The 27,264-nt window shown below is 44.4% G+C and overlaps 1 protein-coding gene across 3 annotated transcripts in view; it reads right to left on the reverse strand.

Annotated features, from left to right (window-relative positions):
• APH1B (aph-1B gamma-secretase subunit) overlaps positions 1-24,119 on the reverse strand; it is a 106,985-nt gene extending 82,866 nt beyond the window's left edge. Inside the window, exons 1-6 of one of the 3 annotated variants that reach the window (XM_077829236.1) lie at positions 23,939-24,119; positions 22,371-22,541; positions 20,213-20,286; positions 18,724-18,846; positions 2,605-2,732; positions 1,919-2,045 (exon numbers count right to left, since the gene is read on the reverse strand). In XM_077829236.1, the coding sequence (XP_077685362.1) occupies positions 1,919-2,045; positions 2,605-2,732; positions 18,724-18,846; positions 20,213-20,286; positions 22,371-22,541; positions 23,939-24,051 (736 nt within the window). In that variant the 5' untranslated portion in view covers positions 24,052-24,119. Of the gene's footprint in view, positions 1-1,450; positions 2,046-2,604; positions 2,733-18,723; positions 18,847-20,212; positions 20,287-22,370; positions 22,542-23,938 lie in introns of those variants that run through there. The other 2 variants (XM_077829235.1, XM_077829234.1) reach the window with 2 other exon arrangements.
• Positions 24,120-27,264: the final 3,145 nt, after the last annotated feature.

A 27,264-nucleotide genomic window follows, 5' to 3' on the forward strand; every position in this document is an offset into this window, starting at 1 on the left:
GCTGGGTCTCCCAGGATCACGACTGGCATTTTAACATCACCAACGGTTATTTTGCAGTCTGGAAAGAAAGTCCCTGCTTGCAGCTTTCTGAACAGACCAGAGTTCCTAAAGATGCACGTGTCATGCATCTTTCCCTACCATCCCACATTGATGTCAGTGAAATGGCCCCTGTGATCCACCAGCACTTGCAACACCATTGAGAAGTACCCCTTTTGATTTATGTACTCTTTGGCAAGGTGGTCTGGTGCCAAGATAGGGAAATGCATTCCGTCTATTGCCCCACCGCAGTTAGGGAACCCCATTGTGGCAAAACCATCCACTATGTCCTGCACATTTCCCAGAGTCACTACACTTCTTAGCAGAAGTCTATTGATTGCCCTGGCAACTTGGATCACAACAGACCCCATGGTAGATTTACCCACTCCAAATTGATTTTCCACTGACCGGTAGCAGTCTGATGTTGCAAGCTTCCACAGAGCTATCGCCAATCGCTTCTCAACTGTCAGAGCAGCTCTCATTTTAGTACCGCTGCACTTCAGCGCTGATGAAAGCTTTTCGCACAGTTCCATGAAAGTGGCCTTGCGCATTCAAAAGTTCTGCAGCCACTGCTCATCATCCCATAGCTGCATAACTATGTGGTCCCACCAGTCAGTGCTTGTTTCCTGGGCCCAGAAGCAGCACTCCACTGTGTCAAGGTGACACACAACTGTCGCCAGCATCTGCAATTGCTCTGCTCCATGGCTTCCAGCAGGGCTGCTTGCATGGCATCACATTATTCTGTATGGCAGCTTAGCAAATACTGCAGGATAAGGTGTGAGGTGTTTGTAATACTCACAACAACAGTGTACAGCTGAGCGGGGTCCATGCTTGCCATGCTATGGCGTCTGTGTGGGTAATCCAGGTTTAGGAAAAAAAGGCTTGGTTTGTTTGTTGTTGATTTCAGGGAGGGAGAGAGGTAAGTGCATCATGGGAGGCTAATACCATGTTCCCATAACCACCCGCGTGAATGTTTTGGTCCCATGAAGCATTGCCCAAGTCCAACCCAACATTCCACTCGGCTCCATTCACTGTGGGATAGCTACCCACAATGCAGCGCTCCATGAGTCGATACAAGCCCTGCTAGTGAGAATGCGCTCCGCTGATACAATGTGCATAGTGGGGCATGCAGAATCAACTTGCTTAAATCAGAGGCTCAGTGTTGACTTAAATAAAATCGAACTAATTTTGTAGTGTAGACATACCCTGAGTGCATTTCAAAATTCATTCAGGAGTCAGAAAAAGTTATGGTCCTTTGTGTCTCATCTCTGCTATACATACAATGTAGTCCTGAAGGAATATTTCTAATATTTACACAGAGAAGTTATTGCACTATGCTCTAAAACATATTTTAACAATTCAGAAATCCTAACTATTAAATATTATAACTTTTTAAAAAAGGAAACATCTTAACTTTGGCTAAAACACCATAGGAAAACTGTGTTTTTTCATTATTGCATCCAGAAGTTCAGTGTGGCACAATAAAATGTTATCTTTATTAATTCCATAGCAAAGTGGATGTGTAGTTCACAACTGAAGTTAGCAGACAGCCTTTTAGTTTTAAATCTAGTCTATCCATGTTTTATATTTGTTCATTTGTTCTAGTAACTCAGCCCAAACTTAGTGCATAAAGCAGCAGCTAATATGTAAATTGTCTAATTTCTGGGTACTCTTAAGGAGATTTCACTCACATATGCAGTTCAGACAGCTGCTGAAAGAAGCCAAGTTACACAGGAATACATAAATATCTCAACTTAGCATTCAAGGAAGGTCAAGCAGGCACCAGTTGTGCTTTCACTAAACATGTAGAGATGGATGGGTAAAATCCAGATGCTTAGAGGTTATCTGGGGCGCTGGTTGGCTAGAAGGAAGTCCTTGTCTCTGCACATCAGACACAGTTTCAGATTTCTAAGGGAGCCACCAGCAGTGAAGAAAGCCCAGGTACCCATAAGCATCATGATAATGTAAGATGGCACTAGGCTGCCTTCGTACTGAGGATTCAGGAAAGTCTGCAAAAGGAAAAGAAAAATCATAGTTCAGTTGAACAGCAACAATTAAATTAACAATCCAAAGTTCTTTTAATCAGATGAGATCTTAGAAATCCAGGCTGCCTGCTCTGCATGGATACTAACAAGCTAGGGGGACTATTTTTAATGTGTCGAGAGTTTGCCAAGTATCTTGGCCAAAATTCTGCATTTGGCAGCGCCCTAACTGCAGCTCTTCATTGCAGATGTTGCTGCATTTCAACAGTTAGCCACTGCGTATCTTGTGGCCCCAGACTACTTTGTACCGAAAATGCTTACGAAAGACTACTTAAAAACAATGGGGTAGGCAAATAATGCAAAGGACAAATTTATCCCGACTAGAAAATTATTGCACATTAAGAATCAGACAAACAATTGCTTGAGTGAAAATACTTGTTTGGCTTTCACCCTACAAATAATTAGCATTTTTGTTTGATTGTTAAAGCCATGATCAGCAACCCTAATCAGAAATTTATTCCATTCTTCCCCTCCCCTCATATTAATCTAGCAGGCTTTAAGAATATATAATGACAGGTGAACTCACCAGACCTGATACCAGCAAATGGCTCAGGATGACGAGTGCCAGTGCCCACCACTTCTTCTTTTCACAAGCATCAAAAAATACAATGCCCCAAAAAATGTGCAGCAGAACAATGGCCAAAGTCATGAATGCTGAAAAACAGTATATCATGAGTCCTCATTACTGGTAAGGCATTAAATGTACACACACACAGTGTTTTCATTCATCCACACAACCTCTGGTTCAAACTTGTAGTATGAGTATCCATTAATACCTGTACAACAGTCTACACAAGAGAACAAAAAACTCCATGTATTTTGCACACACATTAGCAACAGCTGTAAACGTAATATAGCTAGGCAGCCAAAAACACACACTTTTACCTAAACAATTGGTTCTGATGTGCTTATCCCAGGACTTATACAGCATTATAGCAAAACTATTCACACAACTGATCGGATCTACCACTCCTCCTTCACTATGCATAAGAAATAGGGACTGTTTTCCTTGTCTTCCAGCGGAGGATTTCAAATCCATATTTTGGAAGAGGTAGGGAAGTGGGTAAAAGTTACATTTATAACCTGAAACACATTTATATCCTGAAGCAAAGACAAAGAAAAAAATAAATGGGTTTTAAACTTCAAAACTAGTTGAAAGAAAGACAATACTGCTTATTAGTATTGTACAGCAAAAAGGACAAAGGGACTAAGGGCTAGGTCCACAAAAGAACTGAGGCACCTAACTGACAAGGTAGGCACCTCAATCCAACATTTATGTGCTACTGAGATCCCCCAAGTTTCTGCTCAGCTGCTGCCTAGCTCTGTAGGTGCCTAAAGTCAGAAGGCACCTAAATTTTCACCATGAAAGAATCCTGGGTGCCTAAGTTTCTGCCTGTGAGCACAACTGCCTCAGTCTAGGCACTTGGGCAACTATCTTGCACCTCAGCCCCAGCGGATTCTCAAAATAGGCTTTCCGACGTTTATCTTGTCAGAGGGGACTGATATGGTAGGCATGCTCAGAGCACATCAAATCCCACACAAAAGGGAGTGGGGGCAGAAGAGGAAGTGCCCCTGACTTATAACTTTTATCTCAGTGGTTAGAGCACTCACCCAGGATATGGGCAACCTAAGTTCAATTCCTCCCTCTGCCTGATGCGGAGAAGGGATTTGAACTGGGGTGTCTCACCTCTTAGGAGAGTGTCCTAATCATTGAGGTATGGAGTATTCTGGGGTAGAGCTCTCTCACTCCCTCCTGTTGAAGCTGTTTCACTGCATAAAAATAATTAAATACTCAATGGAGCAGGGGGACTGGAACCCAGGTCTCTGTTTCCACGTGAGTGCCCTAACCAGTGGGCTCTACACTCACTTCCATACTCTCTGGTCCAATTACTATTTTTAAAAATCAAATTTACTTCTTACAATTATTGCTGTTTATTTCTGCATTTCACGTAGCTTGGGCCATAATTATACAGGGGCAAATGCTGCAAGGTTTGTATGGCTAAACTGCAGAGGAATAATTTAAATGCGAATAACTATTTTGCTTTATAGTATTTAGGGTTTGGGGTTTTTTTAAAAAATAACCACATAGTATAAATTTCTCTATATTTTTAGAAAATGTAAACTTCAGGCATAATCCACATGGCAACACCCCTTTAAAAAGAAGCCATTTTTAAATATTCTCAAGTTTAAGACTTTATAAAAGTGCTATGTACTGGAAAGGAAAATCAAACAAGACATTGGGTACCAGTGTTAGTTCCCAACTCAGTCAAGTAAACATACAAGGACAATTTTTGGATACCCTGTGATTTAACTAAAACACAAATAAAAATAAATACAATAATACAAAAACCACACAAAAATTCCCCATGTTTTTCCCCCAGGCCCCACAAAAAAATATCAGTAATGTGATGGACAGTCATATGCCACTTTAAGATGAAAATGTTCAAATGCCAGGAATAATGCAGGCAGGTGCAGGACGTCTTGCAGTAGGTACCAGACAACACACCACACTGAAATTTCACTTTGTTAATATGAATGTTTGTTAAATGCAGAGAATACTATTTTTTCCTGATAAACAATAAGGTAGCGAAGAGGTGGCTTGAAAACATCAGGGAATCAAACATGCCAACTAGGCAGTTACATAATTGGATGAAGTGACTGTTCTGGTTTCCAAAGGATTAGAAACATCACATATGTTCCTTTAGGAGCACACCATGCTTACAGTTTCCTTTCAGGAAAGGTAACTCAAATGGGAATGAGCTAGTGAAGAAAAAAAGAGTTAGCTGTGTTTTGAACTTGAACCAGAGAAGAATAAAGCTTCCCTTTACAGCCCAAAGGAGGAAAACTGGTAAAGATCTTACTCCAGAGGAGTCCATTGACTTGGTCCACGCTACTGCATGCACAAAGAAAGCAAACTGATATAGGTATTGTCATAAACATATAGCTAAGGGTAGCATAAAATCCCTCCTTCACCTGTAAAGGGTTAAGAAGCTCAGATAACCTGGTTAGCACCTGACCAAAAGGACCAATAAGGGGAGAAGATACTTTCAGATCTGTGGGGGAAGGTTTTTGTTTTGTGTTTCTTTGTGTTCTCTCCGGGTCAGCGAGGAACCAGGGCAGGGAAAATACATCTCCTAAACCCATATCTGAACTAAGTATCTAAGATTACAAATTGTAAGTAATAGGAAGGAAATGCGTTTGATTAGTTTTTGTTTTAGCTTGTGAATTTTCCCTGTGCTAAGAGGGAGGTTTATCCCTGTTTTTTGTAACTTTGAAGTTTTGCCTAGAGGGGAATCCCCTATGTTTTAAACCTTATTACCCCGTAAAATTACCTTCCATCCTGATTTTACAGAGGTGTTTCTTTTACTTTCTTAAAAAACAGAACTTTATTATAAAGAAAAAGAATTTGACTGGTTTTTAAGTGTCCTAAAAACCCAAGGGTCTAGTCTGTGCTCACCTTGTTTACCTATCTGGTTAGTAGATTATTCTCAAGCCTCCCCAGGAAAGGCAGTGAAGGGACTTGGGGGGATACTGTGAAGAAACAGGAACTCCAAGTGGTCCTTTTCCTGAATCTTTGTCTAACTCACTTGGTGGTGGCAGCAGTACTCATCCAAGGACAGGGAAGGATTTGTGCCTTGAGGAAGTTTTTAACCTAAGCTGGTAGAAATAAGCTTTGGGGATCTTTCATGTGGGTCCCCACATCTGTACCCCAGAGTGCAGAGTGGGGAGGGAACCCTGACAGGTACCAAGAGGATTTATTGTTAAATCTTTTGAGAGAACCCACAATAGTTAGTGTTAGGTTTGTGGGTCAGGGCCGGTGCAACCACTAGGCGAACTAGGCGGTCACCTAGGGTGCCAAGTGGTTGGGAGCGGCCAGAAGCGTGCTCCGGGAAGGTGGTGGAGCGGAGGTGAGCTGGGGAAGGGGAGCGCGGGGAGGGCCGCCTGCAGCAAGTAATGGGGGGGGGGAGCGCGCAGGGGAACCGCTCCCCGCCCCAGCTCATCTCTGCTCCGCCTTCTCCCCTGAGCACGCCGCACCGCTCTGCTTCTCTCCCTCCCCAGCTTGTGCGCCAAACAGCTGATTGGCACGGCAAGCCTGGGAGGCGGGAGAAGTGGCGGCAGCGGCGTGCTCCGGGAGGAGGCAGAGCAGAGATGAGCTGGGGTGGGGAGTTGCCGCACGGCGGTGAGTTGCCGCATGCGGCTCCCCAGGCCGAGGGAGGGAGGGTGCCGAGGGGAGCTGCCGCAGGGGTGGTGCTGGGGCGGGTGGGGGTGGGGGGGCGAGGGGAGCTGCTGCGGGGGGGGGCGCCTCAGGGCAGGGGGGCGGGGTGCTGCTGCAGTGGGGGTGCCTCGGGGGGGGGGCCAGGGAGCTGCAGCAGGGCTCCAGGGTCGGGGGGGGCGGGCGGGTGCATGGTGGAAGTTTCGCCTAGGGCGCGAAACAACCTTGCACCGGCCCTGTTGTGGGTCATGTATATTTGTTAATTTTCGAAGTCCTCTAGTATATTTTTACAGACTCTGCTCATATTTGTGTATAAAAAGGTGAAAATAAATCTTTGTTTTTAAATGTTACCTCTTGAATGTACTACTTAAAATGGAAAGGTACAAAAAAAGTCCAGGTTGCGTAGTTTGGGTTGCTTTTAGGACATGCTAATCTAGGGGTTCTCAAACTGGGAGTCGGGACCCTTCAGGGGGTTGCAAAGTTATTACATGGGGTGCCACAAGCTGTCAGCCTCCACCCCAAACCCCACTTTGCCTCCAGCATTTATAATGGTGTAAAATATATAAACAAGCATTTTTCATTTATGGGGGAGGGGGTCACACTTAGAGGCTTGCTTTGTGAAAGGAGTCACCAGTACAATAGTTTGAGAAGCACTGTGCTAAACCATAAATACGAGAGTTATAGGAAGGAGTAAACAAAAAAGGGTGTTTGATCCATTTTAAAATTACTAAAATCTGGTGATCACTGACACTGGATTGTAAACATCTGCTTTAAACAAACACACACACACACACTCACTCATCCAGCATACTACCATGAAATATTTAGACACTATTTATGTAGCACACAGCATATATTAGGCTCTGCTTATGCAGTCAGGAGATACTGGGTGCTAAAACGCATTGGAAAATTGTTAAATTTTGGAATAAAGTAATCAATTTGCTTTTTAACTGATGTGGCATCTGATTTTCAGAATTAGAGACCCATGTTGGATATACCTAGCTTCCCAGTGGCATTCTGAAAGTGCCATAATTTAATAACCAAATTATGAGCAGCAGAATGAGCAGTTATACAAGAGGCAGCAGCATTATTATTTGACGTAAAGAAGCATCCAGGGGTTCCAGTTGGGATTAGGGTCCCATTATTATTTTATTATTTAAGTTTATACTGTAGTATCACCTAGAGTTGTCAATCAGGTTGAACACCATTGTGTTAGGAGCAGTACAAACATACAATAAATGAAAGTCCCAGCCCCAAAGAGCAAACAGACAAATAGTAAGAGAGAATTTCTGTCCTCAAAATATTACAATCAAAATGAGGAAAAAGATGGGAGAGGATACAGAGGCACAGAGGGGGGAAGTGGCTTGCCCAAGGTCACTGGAAGAGCTGGGAATGGCATCCACAACTCTTAACTCCAAGGCCAACACCCTATCCATTAGACCACACGCACTCCCAAGGACGACTGATTATTTGTAACACCCACAGAGGTGAAAGTAAGCCAGTATGGTCCGGTACACAGCCAACCGTACCGGCAGGGGACAGCTTCCCCAGGCCGGCAATTTATATGGCCTGGGGCTCTCCTGCAGTAGTGGTGGCTGGAGCCCCGGACCCTTTAAATTGCCACCAGAGACCTGCTGCCAGAGCCCTGGGGTAGCAGCGGTGGGTGGGAGCCCCAGGGCTCTGGCGGCAATGTAAAGGGCCCAGGGCTCTGGCTGCTGTGGGGAGCCCCAGGCTCTTTAAATCACCGCCGGAGCCCCAGGGCTCCAGCAGTGGGGCTCTGGCAGCAAATTAAAGGGCCCGGGGCTCCGGCTGCCACTACTGCAGCAGAGCCCTGGGCCCTTTACATTGCCTCCAGAGCCCAGCTGCCGGGAGCCCCGGGGGTCCGGCAGTAATTTAAATGGCCTGGGGCTCCCTGCCGCCGATACTGTGGCCGGAGCCCCAGGCCATTTAAATCTTGATGTAAAGGGCCCGGGGATTTAGAGGCTCCACCTCTTCCATTTGAGGCCCCATCTCCCAGGACTCCGACGTACCGGTAAGTCCTTTAAGTTACTTTCACCCCTGAACATCCACCTACAGACATCTTGTTTCTGGACAAGGACTACCTGAGTTCTAACCCAGCACTGCCCCGGACCTACTGTGCGGCCTTTGTCAAGTAATTTATTCTCTGTATCTTAATTTCTGACGTATATCAAGTGGTCCTAATACTCACTTAACTCACTTCATCTTGGCTAGACTGCAAAAATGAAAGAAGTTATATCACAACTCTACATCTGTGATTGTATAATGATGACATTATTCCTGACTCACATCCTGTAAGTCTTTAGCTAACCAAACAGCTGAACACCATAGTATTTTACTACTTGTCACTTGAAACACATCTTACTAATAACAAACATTCAGGTAAACACTAAGGTAGATTCCATTTACCATGCTGAGTTTTACAGCTGCTTAGAAAATGTGACAAAACAGTCTGACAAAAACACTCATATTTAGTTTTCTGACCACTTAAGCAGCCAGTTGGAAATTGCTCATATTAAAATAGGGCTATTCAGAAAAACTGTGTATGGACTTTAGGTTTGGAACTTCCTCTGGGGATTGTAATGTTGATATAAAGCAAACCATGATTTAGGGTTCATATATGAAATTTTGACACAGAAGTTGAATGCTTACCTTTTTCAGCTGTCACTCTGTGTTGCCTTTACTGCACAGAGTTGTTTCTGTGGTGTCTTAGGACAAGAGGAAAGCATGTATCTGAGTCACTGCTCCATTAGATTGGGATCTTTATTAATGTAGTCAATTAATACACAACTATCCAAGTTTAGAAAGCAGGGGGCAGACAATTGAAAAAACTGAGCTATTGGTCTACACCAACTGAGCACGTTCACAAGATCTCAAGGGGGAATAAAAATCAAACAAATACACATTAAAAACCCTTGCCTTTTTAATCAAAAAGATCTCATATTTCAAAAGTATAAGCTAAGGTCAACAGCATCTGGTACGATTAAAATAGGTGCTCTCAAATAAATCAAATATAACATTTCAATAATGCACTGTTCTTCTTTGAATAAAGTATTTATATTTTGTAATCTGAGAAAAGTGGAACTTCCAAAAAGGAAATGGAGAGTTTAATTCTTATCTTTTCTCTTAAAACAAAAATTAGAAAAACATTGAAATTACATGAAATCACAAACATTTGAAGTCACAGTGCTGTGAGACAGCACCATCTAGGGACTAAATATTGCTAAATTAAATTGGGTAGCTTGGTTAAGAATGTTTCAGTTTCTTCATAGTACAACTTAACAGTTCGATTTAAAGTTTTAAACAACAGGAAGTTTGGGCACACCTGTTATGCAACAAAAAAGCTGGAAACTTAACATTAGTTGTGTATTTATAGTTTACAGTTCCTTAAAGTGCTGTAGGGTTGCAATAAACACCATATAAATATATACTATCCACAATACCAAGTGTCTAATGGTTGTTTTGAAGAAAAACTCTCTACACACCCACACACACACACTTACACTTTTTAAAGAGGCAACAATAGTTAATTAAAGAGGTATCAGGAGATTAATTGTAACACTGTTGTACAACATTAATTGTAACAAGGAAGCTAGCTACACAACTGTCAATTTTTGTAAAAAATGTGCATAATTTTGGACACACCTTACCTCAACACAAGTGTAAATGTTTAAAAATGATGGATCTTTCTGTACAATCAACAACACACGTATGGTGTTCTTAAATATGTCAGGATCTAGACCAGTGGTTCCCAAACTTTAACAGCCCGCAAACCCCTTTCACTAAATTGTGAAATCTCGTGAACCCCCTCCTAAAAATGAATATGTCCAGGCATTTAAGTTTAAATGTCCTCTGCACTCTGTGGGGCTCCTGCTGCTGGACCCCACTGACTGCCCTGGTCAACTGAGCTCCACTCAGCTCGGGCTGCAGGTCCCTGCTCTCCCTGGGGCTCAGGCTGCCGGCTCCCCCGCTCCCGAGGGCAGGGCTCGGACTGCCAGCCCCGCGTGGAACGCTGGGGTTCGGGCGGCAGGCTCTCCCGCTGATGGGGGCAGGGCTCGGGCTGCCAGCCCCAACTGCCCAGCCCCGCTCTCCCTGGGGCTCGGGCTGCCAGCCCTGAACGGAGCACTGGGGTTTGGGCTCCCCCGCTCATGGGGGCAGGGCTCGGGCTGCCAGCCCCAACTGCCCGGCCCCGCTCTCCCTGGGGCTCGGGCTGTCTGCCCTGCAACCGGGTCCCACTTGCTGCCTCCAATGCCCGGGGTCCTCTGGCCGCCATTCGTGAAATTTTTCTGGTGAACCCCCTGTAACGTTCTGCAAACCACCAGGGGTTCGTGAACCCCAGTTTGGGCATCACTGATCTAGACTGACTTTATACATTTATGGATTCACATTTCTACTGTTCTTCCCAAGATCTTCCACAGGCTTCTATCACTGATATAGGGTATTCAGAATCCATAAAATTGGGTCATATGTTGTGTACTTTTTCTTTGATCTTTCAGCAATGGACCTACAACCAGCTGCCTTTTTTTTTTTTTTTTTTTGGTACTACTCTCTTCTCTCTGTGTTCTACTGGTTTAAGAAAAAGGACTGAACAACAGAAACAGACACCTGTCACATAAAGTGACTGAACCACTTATTTCTAACCAAGATGTTATGCCACGTGTAAGGGAATTTCAAGTAAGCATTTTACCCCCTGTAAGCCCTGGTCTACACTAGGACTTTAGGTCGAATTTAGCAGCATTAAATTGATGTAAACCTGCACCCGTCCACACGATGAAGCCCTTTATTTCGACTTAAAGGGCTCTTAAAATCGATTTCCTTACTCCACCCCTGACAAGTGGATTAGCGCTTAAATCGGCCTTGCCGGCTCGAATTTGGGGTACTGTGGACACCATTCGACGGTATTGGCCTCCGGGAGCTATCCCACAGTGCTCCATTGTGACCGCTCTGGACAGCACTCTCAACTCAGATGCACTGGCCAGGTAGACAGGAAAAGAACCGTGAACTTTTGAATCTCATTTCCTGTTTGGCCAGCGTGGCAAGCTGCAGGTGACCATGCAGAGCTCATCAGCACAGGTGACCATGATGGAGTCCCAGAATCGCAAAAGAGCTCCAGCATGGACCGAACGGGAGGTACGGAATCTGATCGATGTTTGGGGAGAGGAATCCGTGCTATCAGAACTCCGTTCCAGTTTTCAAAATGCCAAAACCTTTGTCAAAATCTCCCAGGGCATGAAGGACAGAGGCCGTAACAGGGACCCAAAGCAGTGCCGCGTGAAACTTAAGGAGCTGAGGCAAGCCTACCAGAAAACCAGAGAGGCGAATGGCTGCTCCGGGTCAGAGCCCCAAACATGCCGCTTCTATGATGAACTGCATGCCATTTTAGGGGGTTCAGCCACCACTACCCCAGCCGTGTTGTTTGACTCCTTCAATGGAGATGGAGGCAATACAGAAGCAGGTTTTGAGGACGAAGAAGATGAGGAGGAGGAGGAGGTTGTCGATAGCTCACAGCAAGCAAGCGGAGAAACCGGTTTTCCCGACAGCCAGGAACTGTTTCTCACCCTGGACCTGGAGCCAGTACCCCTTGAACCCACCCAAGGCCGCTTCCTGGACCCGGCAGGCGGAGACGGGACCTCCGGTGAGCGTACCTTTTAAAATACTATACATGGTTTAAAAGCAAGCATGTGAAAGGATTACTTTGCCCTGGCATTCGCGGCTCTCCTGGATATACTCCCAAAGCCTTTGCAAAAGGTTTCTGGGGAGGGCAGCCTTATTGCGTCCTTCATGGTAGGACACTCTACCACTCCAGGCCAGTAACACGTACTCGGGAATCATTGTACAACAAAGCATTGCAGTGTATGTTTGCTGGCGTTCAAACAACATCCGTTCTTTATCTCTCTGTGTTATCCTCAGGAGAGTGAGATATAATTCATGGTCACCTGGTTGAAATAGAGTGCTTTTCTTCAGGGGACACTCAGAGGAGCCCATTCCTGCTGGGCTGTTTGCCTGTGGCTAAACAGAAATGTTCCCCGCTGTTAGCCACGGGGAGGAGGGAGGGTTGAGGGGGTAGCCACGCGGTGTGGGGAGACAAAATGCGACCTTGTAACGAAAGCACATGTCCTATGTATGTAATGTTAACAGCAAGGTTTACCCTGAAAGAGTGTAGCCACTGTTTTATAAAATGTGTCTTTTTAAATACCGCTGTCCCTTTTTTTTTCCTCCACCAGCTGCATGTGTTTCAATGGTCACAGGATATTCTCCTTCCCAGAGGCTAGTGAAGATTAGAAAGAAAAAAAAATGCACTCGAGATGAAATGTTCTCCGAGCTCATGCTGTCCTCCCGCACTGACAGCACAGACGAATGCATGGAGGCAAATAACGTCAGAGTGCAGGAAAGCACAAAATGACCGGGAGGAGAGGTGGCGGGATGAAGAGAGGGCTGAAGCTCAAATGTGGCGGCAGAGTGATGAGAGGAGGCAGGATTCAATGCTGAGGCTGCTGGAGGACCAAACCAGTATGCTCCAGTGTATGGCTGAGCTGCAGCAAAGGCAGCTGGAGCACAGACTGCCACTACAGCCCCTGTGTAACCAACCACCCTCCTCCCCAAGTTCCATAGCCTCCACACCCAGACGCCCAAGAACGTGGTGGGGGGCCACCGGCCAACCAGCCACTCCGCCACAGAGGATTGCCCAAAAAAAAGAAGGCTGGCATTCAATAAATTTTAAAGTTGTAAACTTTTAAAGTGCTGTGTGGCATTTTCCTTCCCCCCTCCACCACCCCTCCTGGGCTACCTTGGTAGTCATCCCCCTATTTGTGTGATGAATGAATAAAGAATGCATGAATGTGAAGCAACAATGACTTTATTGCCTCTGCAAGCAGTGATCGAAGGGAGGAGGGGCGGGTGGTTAGCTTACAGGGAAGTAGAGTGAACCAAGGGGCGGGGGGTTTCATCAAGGAGAAACAAACAGAACTTTCACACCGTAGCCTGGCCAGTCATGAAACTGGTTTTCAAAGCTTCTCTGACGCGTGCCGCGCCCTCCTGTGCTCTTCTAACGGCCCTGGTGTCTGGCTGCGCATAACCAGCAGCCAGGCGATTTGCCTCAACCTCCCACCCCGCCATAAACGTCTCCCCCTTACTCTCACAGATATTGTGGAGCACACAGCAAGCAGTAATAACAGTGGGAATATTGGTTTCACTGAGGTCTAAGCGAGTCAGTAAACTGCGCCAGCGCGCCTTTAAACGTCCAAATGCACATTCTACCACCATTCTGCACTTGCTCAGCCTGTAGTTGAACAGCTCCTGACTACTGTTCAGGCTGCCTGTGTACGACTTCATGAGCCATGGCATTAAGGGGTAGACTGGGTCCCCGAGGATACATATAGGCATTTCAACATCCCCAACAGTTTTTTCTGGTCTGGGAATAAAGACCCTTCCTGCAGCTTTTGAAACAGACCAGAGTTCCTGAAGAAGCGAGCGTCATGTACCTTTCCCAGCCATCCCACCTTGATGTTGGTGAAACGTCTCTTGTGATCCACCAGAGCTTGCAGCACTATTGAAAAGTACCCCTTGCGGTTTACGTACTCGGCAGCTTGGTGCTCCGGTTCCAAGATAGGGATATGGGTTCCGTCTATGGCCCCACCACAGTTAGGGAATCCCATTGCAGCAAAGCCATCCACTATGACCTGCACATTTCCCAGGGTCACTACCCTTGATATCAGCAGATCTTTGATTGCGTGGGCTACTTGCATCACAGCAGCCCCAACAGTAGATTTGCCCACTCCAAATTGATTCCCAACTGACCGGTAGCTGTCTGGCGTTGCAAGCTTCCACAGGGCTATCGCCACTCGCTTCTCAACTGTGAGGGCTGCTCTCATCTTGGATTCATGCGCTTCAGGGCAGGGGAAAGCGAGTCACAAAGTTCCATGAAAGTGCCCTTACGCATGCGAAAGTTTCGCAGCCACTGGGAATCGTCCCAGACCCGCAACACTATGCGGTCCCATCAGTCTGTGCTTGTTTCCCGAGCTCAGAATCGGCGTTCCACAGCATGAACCTGCCCCATTAGCACCATGATGCATGCACTGGCAGGGCCCATGCTTTCAGAGAAATCTGTGTCCATGTCCTGATCACTCACGTGATCGCGTTGGCATCACCTCCTCGTCCGGTATCGCTTTGCCAGGTTCTGGTGCTGCATATACTGCTGGATAATGCGTGTGGTGTTTAATGTGCTCCTAATTGCCAAAGTGAGCTGAGCGGCCTCCATGCTTGCCTTGGTATGGCGTCTGCACAGAAAAAAGGCACGGAACGATTGTCTGCCGTTGCTCTGACGGAGGGAGGGGCGACTGACGACATGGCTTACAGGGTTGGCTTCAGGGAGCTAAAATCAACAAAGGGGGTGGCTTTACATCAAGGAGTATTTCAGGCAGGACTTCACGGAGGGTTCTAATAAGAAATCGTGCACCTAAGTTATTGTTCTTATTGGAAAAAGGAGGTTAGTCTGGCCTCTGATTGATAAATGGCTATATTTACCTCGCTGCACCTTCCCTGTGAGTGACTGCAGTGTGACCTACAGGAATGAGTCCCCTAGATGGGGGAGGAGGCAAATGAGTACAAAACAAATCTGGTCTATTTCTTGTTTTGATCCACTCCATCTATCTTTTACATCTTTGGCTGGCAGCAGACGGTGCAGAAGGACTGCATGCCATCCACATCTCATGGCTGCTCGGCAGAAGATGGTGCAATAGGACTGCTAGCAATCCATATCGCCTGCCTGCTCACCATAAGACGGTTCAATAGGACTGACTGCAGGACTAAAGAGAATGACCTGGTCAAGTCACTCCAAATTTAGTCCCTGCGCCCATGTCTGCCCAGGCGCTCCCAGCCGACGTGGCCAGGAGCACCTCGGACGTGACAATGACGGCTACCAGTTGTACTGTACCATCTGCTGCCAGAAGGCAAGGGGTTGCTGCTACTGTGTAGCAATGCAGTACCGCATCTGCCAGCACCCAGGAGACACACGGTGACGGTTACCTGAGCAGGCTCCATGCTTGCCGTGGTACGGCGTCTGCACAGGTAACTCAGGAAAAAAGGCGCGAAACAATTGTCTGCCCTTGCTTTCACAGAGGGAGGGAGGGAACGGGGGCCTGACAATATGTACCCAGAACCACCCGCGACAATGTTTTAGTCCCATCAGAGTGCTCCATTGTGACTGCTCTGGACAGCACTCTCAACTCAGATGCACGATTGTTTGCCGTTGCTCTGACACAGGGAGGGGCGACTGAGGACACGGCTTACAGGGTTGGCTTCAGGGAGCTAAAATCAACAAAGGGGGTGGCTTTACATCAAGGAGTATTTCAGGCAGGACTTCACGGAGGGTTCCAATAAGAAATGGTGCACCTAAGTTATTTTTCTTATTGGAAAAAGGAGGTTAGCCTGGCCTCTGATTGATACATGGCTAGATTTACCTCGCTGCACCTTCTCTGTGAGTGACTACAGTGTGACCTAGAGGAATGAGTCCCCTAGACAGGGGAGGAGGGGAAGCAAATGAGTACAAAACAAATCTGGTCTATTTCTTGTTTTGATCCACTCCATCTATCTTTTACATCTTTGGCTGGCAGCAGACGGTGCAGAAGGACTGCATGCCATCCACATCTCATGGCTGCTCGGCAGAAGATGGTACAGTACGACTGCTAGCCATCCTCATCTCTTGCCTGCCCTGCAGAAGATGGTACAGTACGACTGCTAGCCATCCTCATCTCTTGCCTGCCCGGCAGAAGATGGTACAATACGACTGCTAGCCATCCTCATCTCTCGCCTGCCCGGCAGAAGATGGTACAGTACGACTGCTAATAATCCATATCGCCTGCCTGCTCACCATAAGACGGTTCAATAGGACTGACTGCAGGACTAAAGAGAATGACCTGGTCAAGTCACTCCAAATTTAGTCCCTGCGCCCATGTCTGTCCAGGCGCTCCCAGCCGACGTGGCCAGGAGCACCTCGGACGTGACGATGACGGCTACCAGTTGTACTGTACCGTCTGCTGCCAGAAGGCAAGGGGTTGCTGCTACTGTGTAGCAATGCAGTACCGCGTCTGCCAGCACCCAGGAGACATACGGTGACGGTTACCTGAGCGGGCTCCATGCTTGCCATGGTATGGCGTCTGCACAGGTAACTCAGGAAAAAAGGCACGAAACGATTGTCTGCCCTTGCTTTCACGGAGGGAGAGAGGGAACTGGGGCCTGACGATATGTACCCAGAACCACCCGAGACAATGTTTTAGCCCCATCAGGCATTGGGATCTCAACCCAGAATTCCAATGGGCAGCGGAGACTGCGGGAACTGTGGGATAGCTACCCACAGTGCAACGCTCTTGAAGTCGACTCTAGCCTCGGTACTGTGGAAGCACTCCGCCGAGTTAATGCACTTAGAGCATTTTCTGTGGGGACACACACACTTGAATATATAAAACCGATTTCTAAAAAACCGACTTCTATAAATTCGACCTTATTCCGTAGTGTAGACATACCCTAAGTCTCTATACAAAGAGAGGGAGAGGGAATAAGGGAATGTGTTGAAATGAAGACTTTGTTTTTAACTTTTTCATTAACATTTTCTGCTTAGTTCTTTGCTTTCTGCGTGTTTAACAAACAAAAAGAACAATTTCTTGCTTTGTGAGGTTCAACAAGCAAAACCAAGTCCATGGCAACTCAAATTATTGTTAATAATTAGGAAGTAAGGCAATTAACAAACAGGGCAACTTAAAATTTGTAAAATCTGATAAATACCTATTGTACCTTTAACCCTCTCAGGTCCTCCACTGCCAAAATTATTTACAAATGAGTGGACATTCCTTAAAAAACTCAAGGAAGAACCTTATCATAATCCAACAGAAGCTCTGCTTCTCCACTATTCATGCCTCTATGGACAACTGACACTTCCGTAACAGGGCTAGGAGTGATTCCTTTCCTGGCAACCATTGTAGACTCGACTTTATGGTGGGGGGATCAAAAGCCATTAGGGAAAATAATAGATGAGTGAGTTAGCATTTCTGCAAAACAGAACAATATTTGACCCTAACAGAGGCAAGGACCTAGCCAAACCCAGTCAGTGCTGCAGTCAAACGACCCAATTTTTCCTACCAATTTTTAATGTATCCAGTTGAACTTGCACAAAGAATCTATTTCTCTCTACCAGCCACTACACCAGCAGAGAGAGTTTATTTTTCTCTACCAGAGCCTAGTAGCGAGCATATGTTTAAACAGTCTGGCCTAAAGTATGGTCCTTTCATTTTTATTTTATTTCAATTCCAGATGAAATGTCTACCTTACAGGAAGGCAAGTTTTAATAAATGTACACTGCTCGCATCCACTAAAGAAAGAATCCCCTAATCAGTCTCTTTTGAAAACACCACCAGAGACCATGGATAACTTATCAAAGCATATACCCTTTCCAAAACATGACATTTTGGAAATATATCTTGCTCTTGTTCTATTCTTCTGCAGTTATTCAAAGTTGATGTTTTCATATTACTAGGGGTATTATTTATGCAAGATCGTAGTGATCTGACTTATATATCAACCGTGAGATAAACACCCAAGGTGTCCAGCAAGCCTCATTCAGAAAAATGTATTTACCTTAGCTTTGCATTACCTAAAGAGATACTCTTGTTTTGCAATAATCAAGATCAGAATGACAAACATATCTGACTTCAAAGAAATATAAAATAAGAAAGAACAGTGCCAAAGCCCTAATTTGTGTTATGGTAGTTTCAGACTTTCATATGTGGGAGGAATACCGTTTAAGGAAAAGGCCAACAGTTACACAGTATACATAAATAAATACAAGTGATTTACATTCTTTATAAGTTGATGTCATTGCAACCTCTAGTGTATTACACTTAAATGTCTCATTAAACAAACTTTCTTTGAAGTCAAGAAAATAGCATATTTTTAAAAAGCCATAAAGTACACCAAAATTTAAATATTTACAACAGGCTTTAAGTTCCAGAAAAATAATACACCTCCTATATAACACACTGAATGTTGGATGTTTACCAATGTGAGATTGACTGACTTCCAACCAGTTGATGGTTGGGACCCTGAATTTCTAGAGGCAAAACTAGTAAAATATTTCTTAAAAAGCTGAATTCTTAATTAATTCTGTGCTTCATGAGCCAAATATTAACATAACTGTTTAGAGAAAGTTACGTTTTCTCAAATGTATACTAAGATATACACAAATATCTCACAGAACAGTTAAAGCCCTTATAATGGGTTAAATAAAGTTTTCCATGGGCCACTTATACAAGGAAATGTTAGGCGTTTTTCAGAAAAAAAATAACTGAATAAATTCAGTCTTCACTTGCCCCTCAGTCCCCATAACAATCATCAGGCCACACTCCCATGCACAGATTTACCTACCAGAAGCCATGAAGTACTGAGGAGAATCTCCATAAATACCCACTGTGCCTGGTCCCAAGGAGTCAGTCAGGATATTCACAAGAGAAAATATTCCACTCATGATCCCAAAACCCAGGCCAGACACTATACAAAGAAAACACACAAACACAGAAGAGACTAATTACAAGTCTTTAGAAATCCTCACATTACCTGCAGGTGGCAAGATTTTATAAGTGAAGTCATATTCAAAGACCAAAGAATTCTAAGGAATCTCTCCATTTCGTTCCTACATTCCATTTTTATTGGAAACCAATTAGTTCTAAGTATTCTTCTCCTCCTAAAGAATTTACATAGGACTTTACATCTTCAAAGTGCTTTACAAACATCAAGCAACACTCACAATTCTGCTGTGAAGTGAACAAATATAATTATCCCCATTGCCTCAAGATGGAAGTGGGAGAGAGCAGTTAAGTGATTTTTCAAAGACCATAGAGCGAATCCATATCAGAGCTAGAATCAGAACTTGGGTATTATTGTCTCCTCTCAATTGATGGCAGTTTCATTAGAAGAGACAAGGACAAAATGGGCTTGGAGACTGAAGCGCCATCTCACCCCAAAAGGTAACAGGTAGGTTGCAAGGTCAAGGTTGAGATATGCTGGCTGGCTCACGTGGGCACTGACATTGCATCTACTATAGAACATCTCTTCTACAGAGAGATAACTTCATTTTTCAGAGCTGTTAACGTGTTATCTTTCACAAGTGCTAAATCCACATGATTTTTTAAAAAAGGATAATATATTTCTTTTTGAAAACTATAGAGACTGAACTTTATCGAAAGATATATACAGAATTAACATAATGCTTCATGACAAAGTAGAATCATAGTTTTACTGCATCTCATATTTCAGCACAACCTTGGTCATCTTCACACAAATGACCTGAGCTCAAAAAAAAAAAAAAAAAAGATCTTGAGAAACAGTGTGGTCTTGTAGATTAACCAGAGAACTGGGAATATGGAATTCCTGAATTCTAATACTCATTCTCACAGTAACTGCCTCTAGGATCTTGGGCAAGTTTTTTTTTTTTTTTTTTTTTTTTTACAAAAGTCAATTTTCCCATTTATGAAGTAGGGATGAAAATAATTACCTAGCTCCTGGGGCATCTGTAAGGATTAATTAGCCAATGGTTGTAAAATGGCTGTGAATTTGAGAAAATAATTCTTAGCAATTGTAGTGCTTTCCATTAACAACTTTCTTTTGATGTTAATGATAAATTATTTTGATACCTTTTGCCTTACGTAAACTGAACATCTATAAAGTATGTTTTTAAATGCCTGTTGGAGTCTACAAGACTTTGTGAAACAAATAAAAACGAGTAGCAAATAAACACACAGTCTGCTTGCAAAAGTTAACATTTTCTGTGACTATAATATTTTACAAATTATCTTTTTTTTCCTAACATGACTTTTTGGGGTACATGTTAAATAGTTTTGACTGCATTTCAACTTACCATAGGACAACTGTCTGACAGAGATGGGTATGGTTTCCTCCTGGCTTATAGTCGTTAAGCCCTTATTAGCTTTTCTGAAATAAAGACAATATTTTTAAAAGTAATATTTTAATGTCCATACATTCTATTTTTCAACTTTGCTACTTCAAACTAGCCAGATCTTATTTTTAAACATCTAAATGAAACATGAAAGCCACTTAAATAATTATATGCAATGGATGGGAGGAGGCTTTTCAAAGCAAAGGTCACCAGAATTTTTCAACATGGGCAAAACAACTTATTTACTCATAGTCTCATTCTCAGAAATGGTTGAAATATTTTGGCTGAAATTTTTTCCAAAAAAATTCACCCTGTGGTAGACATCCAGCATGGAAAATTTCAGACCATGTGGTTGAAGATGGGCAAAGTTATACACAACTGAAAACAGGACATTATAATAAGACGTGTTGGGCAGCCTTCATAATAGATGGTGCTACCAGCCCCACCTATAATATTTTAGTTCTGCGTAAACAGACCCAGGAAAACCTAAGCCAAACTTTTCGGCCTATTCAGTGGAATTTCTAATGGGGGGGGAGGGGGTCAGCTCTAACAGTTAGTATATCTTGGTCCTGATCCTGCAAAGACTTACTCATATGCTTAAGTTAAATAACTTAAATGGGATTGCTCACAGTGCATAAAGCTAAATATATGCTTAATTCTTTGCAGGATCAGTGCCCATGTCTGTACTCTTTTCAGGGACTCAAATGTTAAAACCTCAAATTAATGCCAAGTACCTTAAGAATCTTCGTCCAAGCAAAATTTAGTTTACTAATAAGAATTTGGAAAGATTTGTTAGAACTTGTTACAGGTTTTACACTAATTATTCTGATGCCAAGAACAAAAATAAAGATTTTCTTCTGGTTTACCTACCCTCATTCACTGGTCTTTGAAATAAAACTGCCTAAGCAGATACCTTGATTATTTTGCAAATATTTTTTAGCCAACACCTAAATATTGTGAAGCCACTTGTAAAAGATGGATTTGATATCTGATTCTTTTGCAAAAATGGTAGTAGTGGAGAGTAACATTTGTGTCACGTGAAATGACACCACTTATATCATCATGTAATAATCACGAGTTGTGCATGCATTTCTTATTGAGGTCAGTGAGACAAGCTGTTGTTCTTGCAGTCAGCCATGTTCACTCAACTGCTGTTTCTACAGCATTCACAGGATGTAAATTATCATGATCTAAAATGCTACCATACGACACTGTTACTCAGTTCCCCCAGTTTTCCAGCCTAATTTTGTATTCAGGCTTAGATGGAATTTAAAGAAATAAAAACATTGTATTTTAAAACTTTTTCCTAGATGCTATATTTCTCAGACTTCATTTTGCTAAGGGATATAGGATCAAAGATTTAATCTGAGTTTTTAATAACTAAATTACTGATACAGCAGTGAGGAATCAGAAATTCTGGAAAACTCACAAGTGGGGGATGACAATAATTCACAAAAATGTCAAGATACAAGGCTGAAACACTGGAGCATGTTCTAATTAACAATCAAGATTTTTTTATGGAGATCATTGACAGATGAGACCCAAGTTATTTATTTTTAAATTCTTTCTATACCCAAGGATAGTCTTATTATAGGAAAGATAACACTCATACATTGATAAAAACAACAAACCCAACAGACAAATTAATCTTCAATCTGAATATAGTACAACACTTTCAAATCTGATTTTCAAGTCACGTTTAGAAAGTTTTCTTTGTAACATAAGGACTTCAAACTTATTAAATCCCCAACTATGCAGAAACTGGTGAGGCCGTAAGAGGAGTGCTGACATACTACAGGCTACCTATTCAGGACGATCCTCGAAAGAGGAAGGGTACATCTTCACTAGCAACGTTAAAACGCTGCTGTGGCAGCACTTTAACACGGCTGTGTAGTTGCGGCACCAGTGCTGGGAGAGTGCTCTCCCAGCGCTGTAAAAAAACCACCGCCACCAGGGGAGCGGCTCCCAGCGCTGGTGCACTGTCTACACTGCCACTTTACAGCACTGAAACTTGCAGCGCTCAGGGGGGTGTTTTTTCACACCCTTAAGCGAGAAAGTCACAGCACTGTAAGTGGCAGTGTAGACAAGGCCTAAGAGACACCAGAAACATTTAACTTACTTTAACAGTTTGTAATAGGCAAATCGGAAGACTTCCTGGAGCAGGACAGAGAACACCACTCCAAAGATGAGCAAATTTTTCTTTACTGATGCACTGTTGCTCCCACCAATCTGCACTGCAATGAACCATACAAGGGAAGAAAGCAGCAACGAGACCAGCCAGAAGAAACCTCTAGAGTTAAAAAAAAAAAAAAAAAAAAAAAAAAGGAAGGGGAAGCAGGGAAGAGAGGAGACAATCCATCATTCATACTATTCAATTACCAAAAAAAATGAATAAAAAGATTCCATAGCTTGTGTATTTAAATCTCTAATAAGGGACTCCTCAGTGCAGCGGATGCATTGACAAGGGAGACCTGTCTTGAAGTGGGTGACAAAGTAAACATACCCTCCCACAGACCCCATTTACCATGCTAATAAATTATTTGAAAAACTAATTTTAAAAACAGCTTAGACTAACAGTTTTACCCCCAATGTAGACAGAGCATACTGTGATTAAAATGGTTTCAGAAAACCATTTGAGAGCCTTGCCTATACAAGGAAACTGAACTGTTGCAGGAAGTGGACTGACCACTCTCAATCATGCTGCCTGAGACAACAGTGAAAAGGTTTTGACTGGGCTATGTTATTTTCAATAGGAGTTATAAGGGCACTGCTGCTAAAAACTATTTTTGCTAACATCTATTTCCTACCAGAGCCAAGGCACTTGGGAATGGCTCCTAGACATGGTTTTAACCCTGATCTTTGGGAGCAAATTCTTGGTAGTATAGGATTGTCATCATTGCTATGTGGTCTATAGCACCCAGGAGTTCACCCAACTTAGAATCACAACTGTCTGGACACGGCCCCCCTCCAATCCTTATTCTCCAGTGATACCCCTACTCCTGTTGTCTGCTTCATATAAACATCACTAGGGGCTATCACTGGAGAATGTGATCCTTTAATAAGGGTTAGTCCTCTAGTGCGCTCCACAGCTGGAGTGGGGGCTAGGGTCCCCCACATGTGCCACTAAACCCAACTTCCTGAAGTGGGGGGCTCATACCTTAGTACTAGGATGGTGTTCCCCACACCCCTAACTTCCCCCTAACTGGGGTGTGCGTCAGACCTTTGTGGGGGAGGGGAGAGGTCCTGCTGTTTTACAGAGACGCAACCTCTCTCCGGCTTTAGTGGATCAGGAGGCTGATACACTCAGGTGGGATCTGAAGTCACAACGTCAAATACAGTCTAGGTCTGGGGGTTTCTCCCGCCGGGAGGTGGGATTCGTGCCACGGGTGGGGTCAGGGGGCTTCTACCATCAACAGCAGAGGGCGGGCAGCCCCCGGGCTGAGGACAGTCTCGGGGTATCTCCTGTCGGGGTGGCGGAGAGAGAGGGGCTGACGCCCGAGGCAGGAGGACTAGGGGTTCCTCCCATCAAGGCGGGGAAAGGGGCTGACGCCCGTGGGGGCGGGGAGAGCTAGGGGCCTCCCCACCTGCCGCTGCCCAGGCGCTATGTCACTGCCGAGCGGCCTCAGGAGGCCCCAGGCAGCTGTCGCTCCCCTCCCCCCAGGCCCGGCCCGGCCCGGCTCGGCTCACCCAGCGATGAGGAAGACAAGGCGCAGCGGTTCGGCAGCGATGGTGCAGACGTACAAAGCCAGCGCCGGCCCGAAGGCGATGAGGCTGCACCCAATGAACACTGCCGCGGTCATGGCTGAGGAGCCTGGACACGCCCCCAGGCCAAAGCCCACCGCTGCTGCTGCCCCTTGGTGGGCTGGAGCCCGACACCCCGTCTCCCCCCCGCGCACACTCTGGCGGAGGGAACAGCTGAGCCCTGGCGCCCACGAGGGAACCGGGTCACTGGCTGGGGTGTGGCTCCTCAGAGCAGCGCATTCTCCCCCCCTCCCCCCCCGCAAGGCCACAGGACCACAGCCCTCGTGGTGGCACCAGGGCTGGCAGGGGGAGGTGGGAGACGTGCACGTGGGGCGGGCTCAGGGTGAGCCTGAGGACTTGACACAAGCTCTAGCTGTGTCATAGGAGTCAGGCTGGAGGAGGGCTGGGCTAGCCCTTTCCAGCACAGTCCTCACTACTGCTGGCTTGAGGTGATGTATGCTTAGCACCAGCTCCTTCAATAGTCCCTTGACAGTAGAAGCTACCACAACCCCCTGGGTCCCCATCAAGCTGCTGGCTATAAAGCCTACAGGACCAGTGCACTACATCCTAAAGACAGACAGTGTTTTTGCTTACTAGGTAAGATGATCACTAGGTTATGAAGTGATAGTGAGCAACTAGCTCAAGAAAAGAACTCCCCTACATTCGTCCAAAAATCCTAGCCTTCACCTAAGAACTCATACTAACACAGCTATACAGGAAAGGAAGGGCTGGACATATGTTGCCTGGAAAAAAAAAAAAAAAAAAAAAAGACAAGTAACTTCAAGGAACTGGAAACATTTTTGATTATAATGAAATATGCTAAATATACCTGTCATGCATCTTAAAAAAGGAGATCCTGAATTAAATAAGAAAAACTGGAAGTTCAATTTGGGAAGCAGAAGGTAATTTTTCCCCTCTATTTAGTCACATGGATGAACTCCAGTCGAGACAAACACATAGCTGAAGTCTTCTTAGAAAAGCCCCTGAAAATTTATAAGAGTTTAATGAATGTAGCACTTATGAAAGGTGCCTTCTTATTTATTCCAAGATGAGGTAGTGAATAGGCAGCAATAGAGACCCTTCCACACTGCTACAGAGTGCCAAGACTAAGTTAGAAGGGCCACTTAATTTAAACCCTGTCTAAAGTGGTCATGTTTTCCTACACAGATGAGCTCCAGCTGACCTAACTTCAACATTATTTGAATTTGAGGGATTATTTCCCCTATATAAGGCTTCAGGGATCCTAGTGGTCATTTTGTAATGTGCATACTCCACTCCCCTGCAGATAGGTAAGACTAAATTCATTTCACATAGGCCACGGAATAGCCAGATTCAGAAAGAGTACAAGAAAAGAGTTTAAAAATCAAATGGAGGAAGTCAACAGCCATTACTGAGTGTTCACAGAACTCCTTTACATTCAGCTGGAAGGTGATACCTTCATGCAGAATTACAGGAGAGAATATAATACTGTAGATTCAAGAGCAGAATTTACAAGTCAGCTCCTTCCTCTATTGGCAGAAAGATAAATAAAAGAGAAAATTTTAACTGACCAGAGTAGTGGATTACATCCCACTGAAAGCCATATGCTCAACAAATCTATGGAACTAGTTTCATAAAGAGCGAGCTAGAAAAGAATGGTACATTTTAATGCAACTGGGATTCACTAAGTTATTACATAAGCATGTTGTTGTAATTCTACATTTATTATGCTTGGAGAAGGTCCTATATGGGTACAAAGAAAAGGAGTACTAGGGGCACTTTAGAGACTAACCAATTTATTTGAGCATAAGCTTTCGTGAGCTACAGCTCACTTGATGAAGTGAGCTGTCGCTCACGAAAGCTTATGCTCAAATAAATTGGTTAGTCTCTAAAGTGCCCCTAGTACTCCTTTTCTTTTTGCAAATACAGACTAACACGGCTGCTACTCTGAAACCTGTCATTATATGGGTACAGTCATCTCTGGCAACTTAACACGGATATGCCCTCCATTGAGAATATGCAAAAAAAATTTTTAGAAAGAAAATTAATATGTAGTGTATCATAGTAGACGGTTGAAAAGTAAACTCTATGTAGAGTATACAGCAGTAACTTTTAGTGGTTGCGATTGCATGTTCCTTCACCAACCTCTACCCCGGCTAGTAGATAAACACCTTTATTCAAACTGGTCTTGTAAAAGAGCTCCATTTATTTTTGTCGTGTCTTGATGATACTTATTCATTATGGTATAAATAGTGTTTAAAAAATTGAGTGTCACCACTGTATACAAGATCCCTGAGAAGTATTTTAGAGTTTTTAAACCACGGTGGCAAACTAAATAAAAGGGCTTTACAAAAAGTTTTTGATTATAAAAACTGAAGAGTTTTCACATAAGCAGTTACCTTGTGCAGTAATGACGTTTCTTCGAGATGTGTCCCCCTATGGGTGCTCCACTGTTGGTGTGTCTGTGTCCCTGCACTGCTGATTGGTCACAGTCTGTACCGACCGTGCATGCACTGTTCGCGCCTGTCATGAGGCTAGCCAGCACCCACAGGCAATCCCTCCTTAGTTCCTTCTCTACCCCAGAGTCAACTACTAGAATTCTGAAGAAAAGGGAGGAGGGTGGGTCCTGGAGCACCTATAGGGACACATCTCAAAGAACCATTGTCACTGCACAAGCTGAGTAACTTCTTTTTCTTTTAATAGCGTCCCTATGGGTGCATCCCGGTAGGTGACTCCTGAGCAGTGCCCACCACTGGAGGCTGGGGCTTCAGAGTCAAGTCTGTTATAGATGATCGCACCAACTCCAAATCTGCATCTGCAGCCAAGTCCCTGAGGATGGCATAACGGTCTGCAAAGGTATGGGCAGATGACCAGGTAGCCACTCTGCAGATTTCCGATATAGGGATACCCTTGGAGAAGGTGATGGAAGAGAAGACCAATCTCGTAGAGTGAATATGTATTGAAGATGGAGGTGCTACATTATGCATCTGGCAACAGAGCTTGATACAGTTTGATACCCATTTGGAGAGCCTTTGAGTTGAAACTGCTATACCTTTTGATTTATCTGCAATGGAGAGGAAGAGAGTCTGAGATTTTCTGAAAGCTCTTGTTCTGTACAAATAGAAGGTCAAGGCTCTCCTCCCCCTGAGTGTATGGAGGATGGCTTCCCTGTTATCCTGATGAGGTTTAGGATAAAAGGTCAGAAGTTGAATAAGTGGATTTATATGAAAAGCGGAAGTCACCTTGGAAGTGAACTTCAGATGTGGTCTAAAAAAGCAACCTTGTTGGAGAAG

Source organism: Eretmochelys imbricata, chromosome 10 (genome assembly GCF_965152235.1).
Source record: "Eretmochelys imbricata isolate rEreImb1 chromosome 10, rEreImb1.hap1, whole genome shotgun sequence".
NCBI classification, from domain to species: Eukaryota; Metazoa; Chordata; order Testudines; family Cheloniidae; genus Eretmochelys; species Eretmochelys imbricata.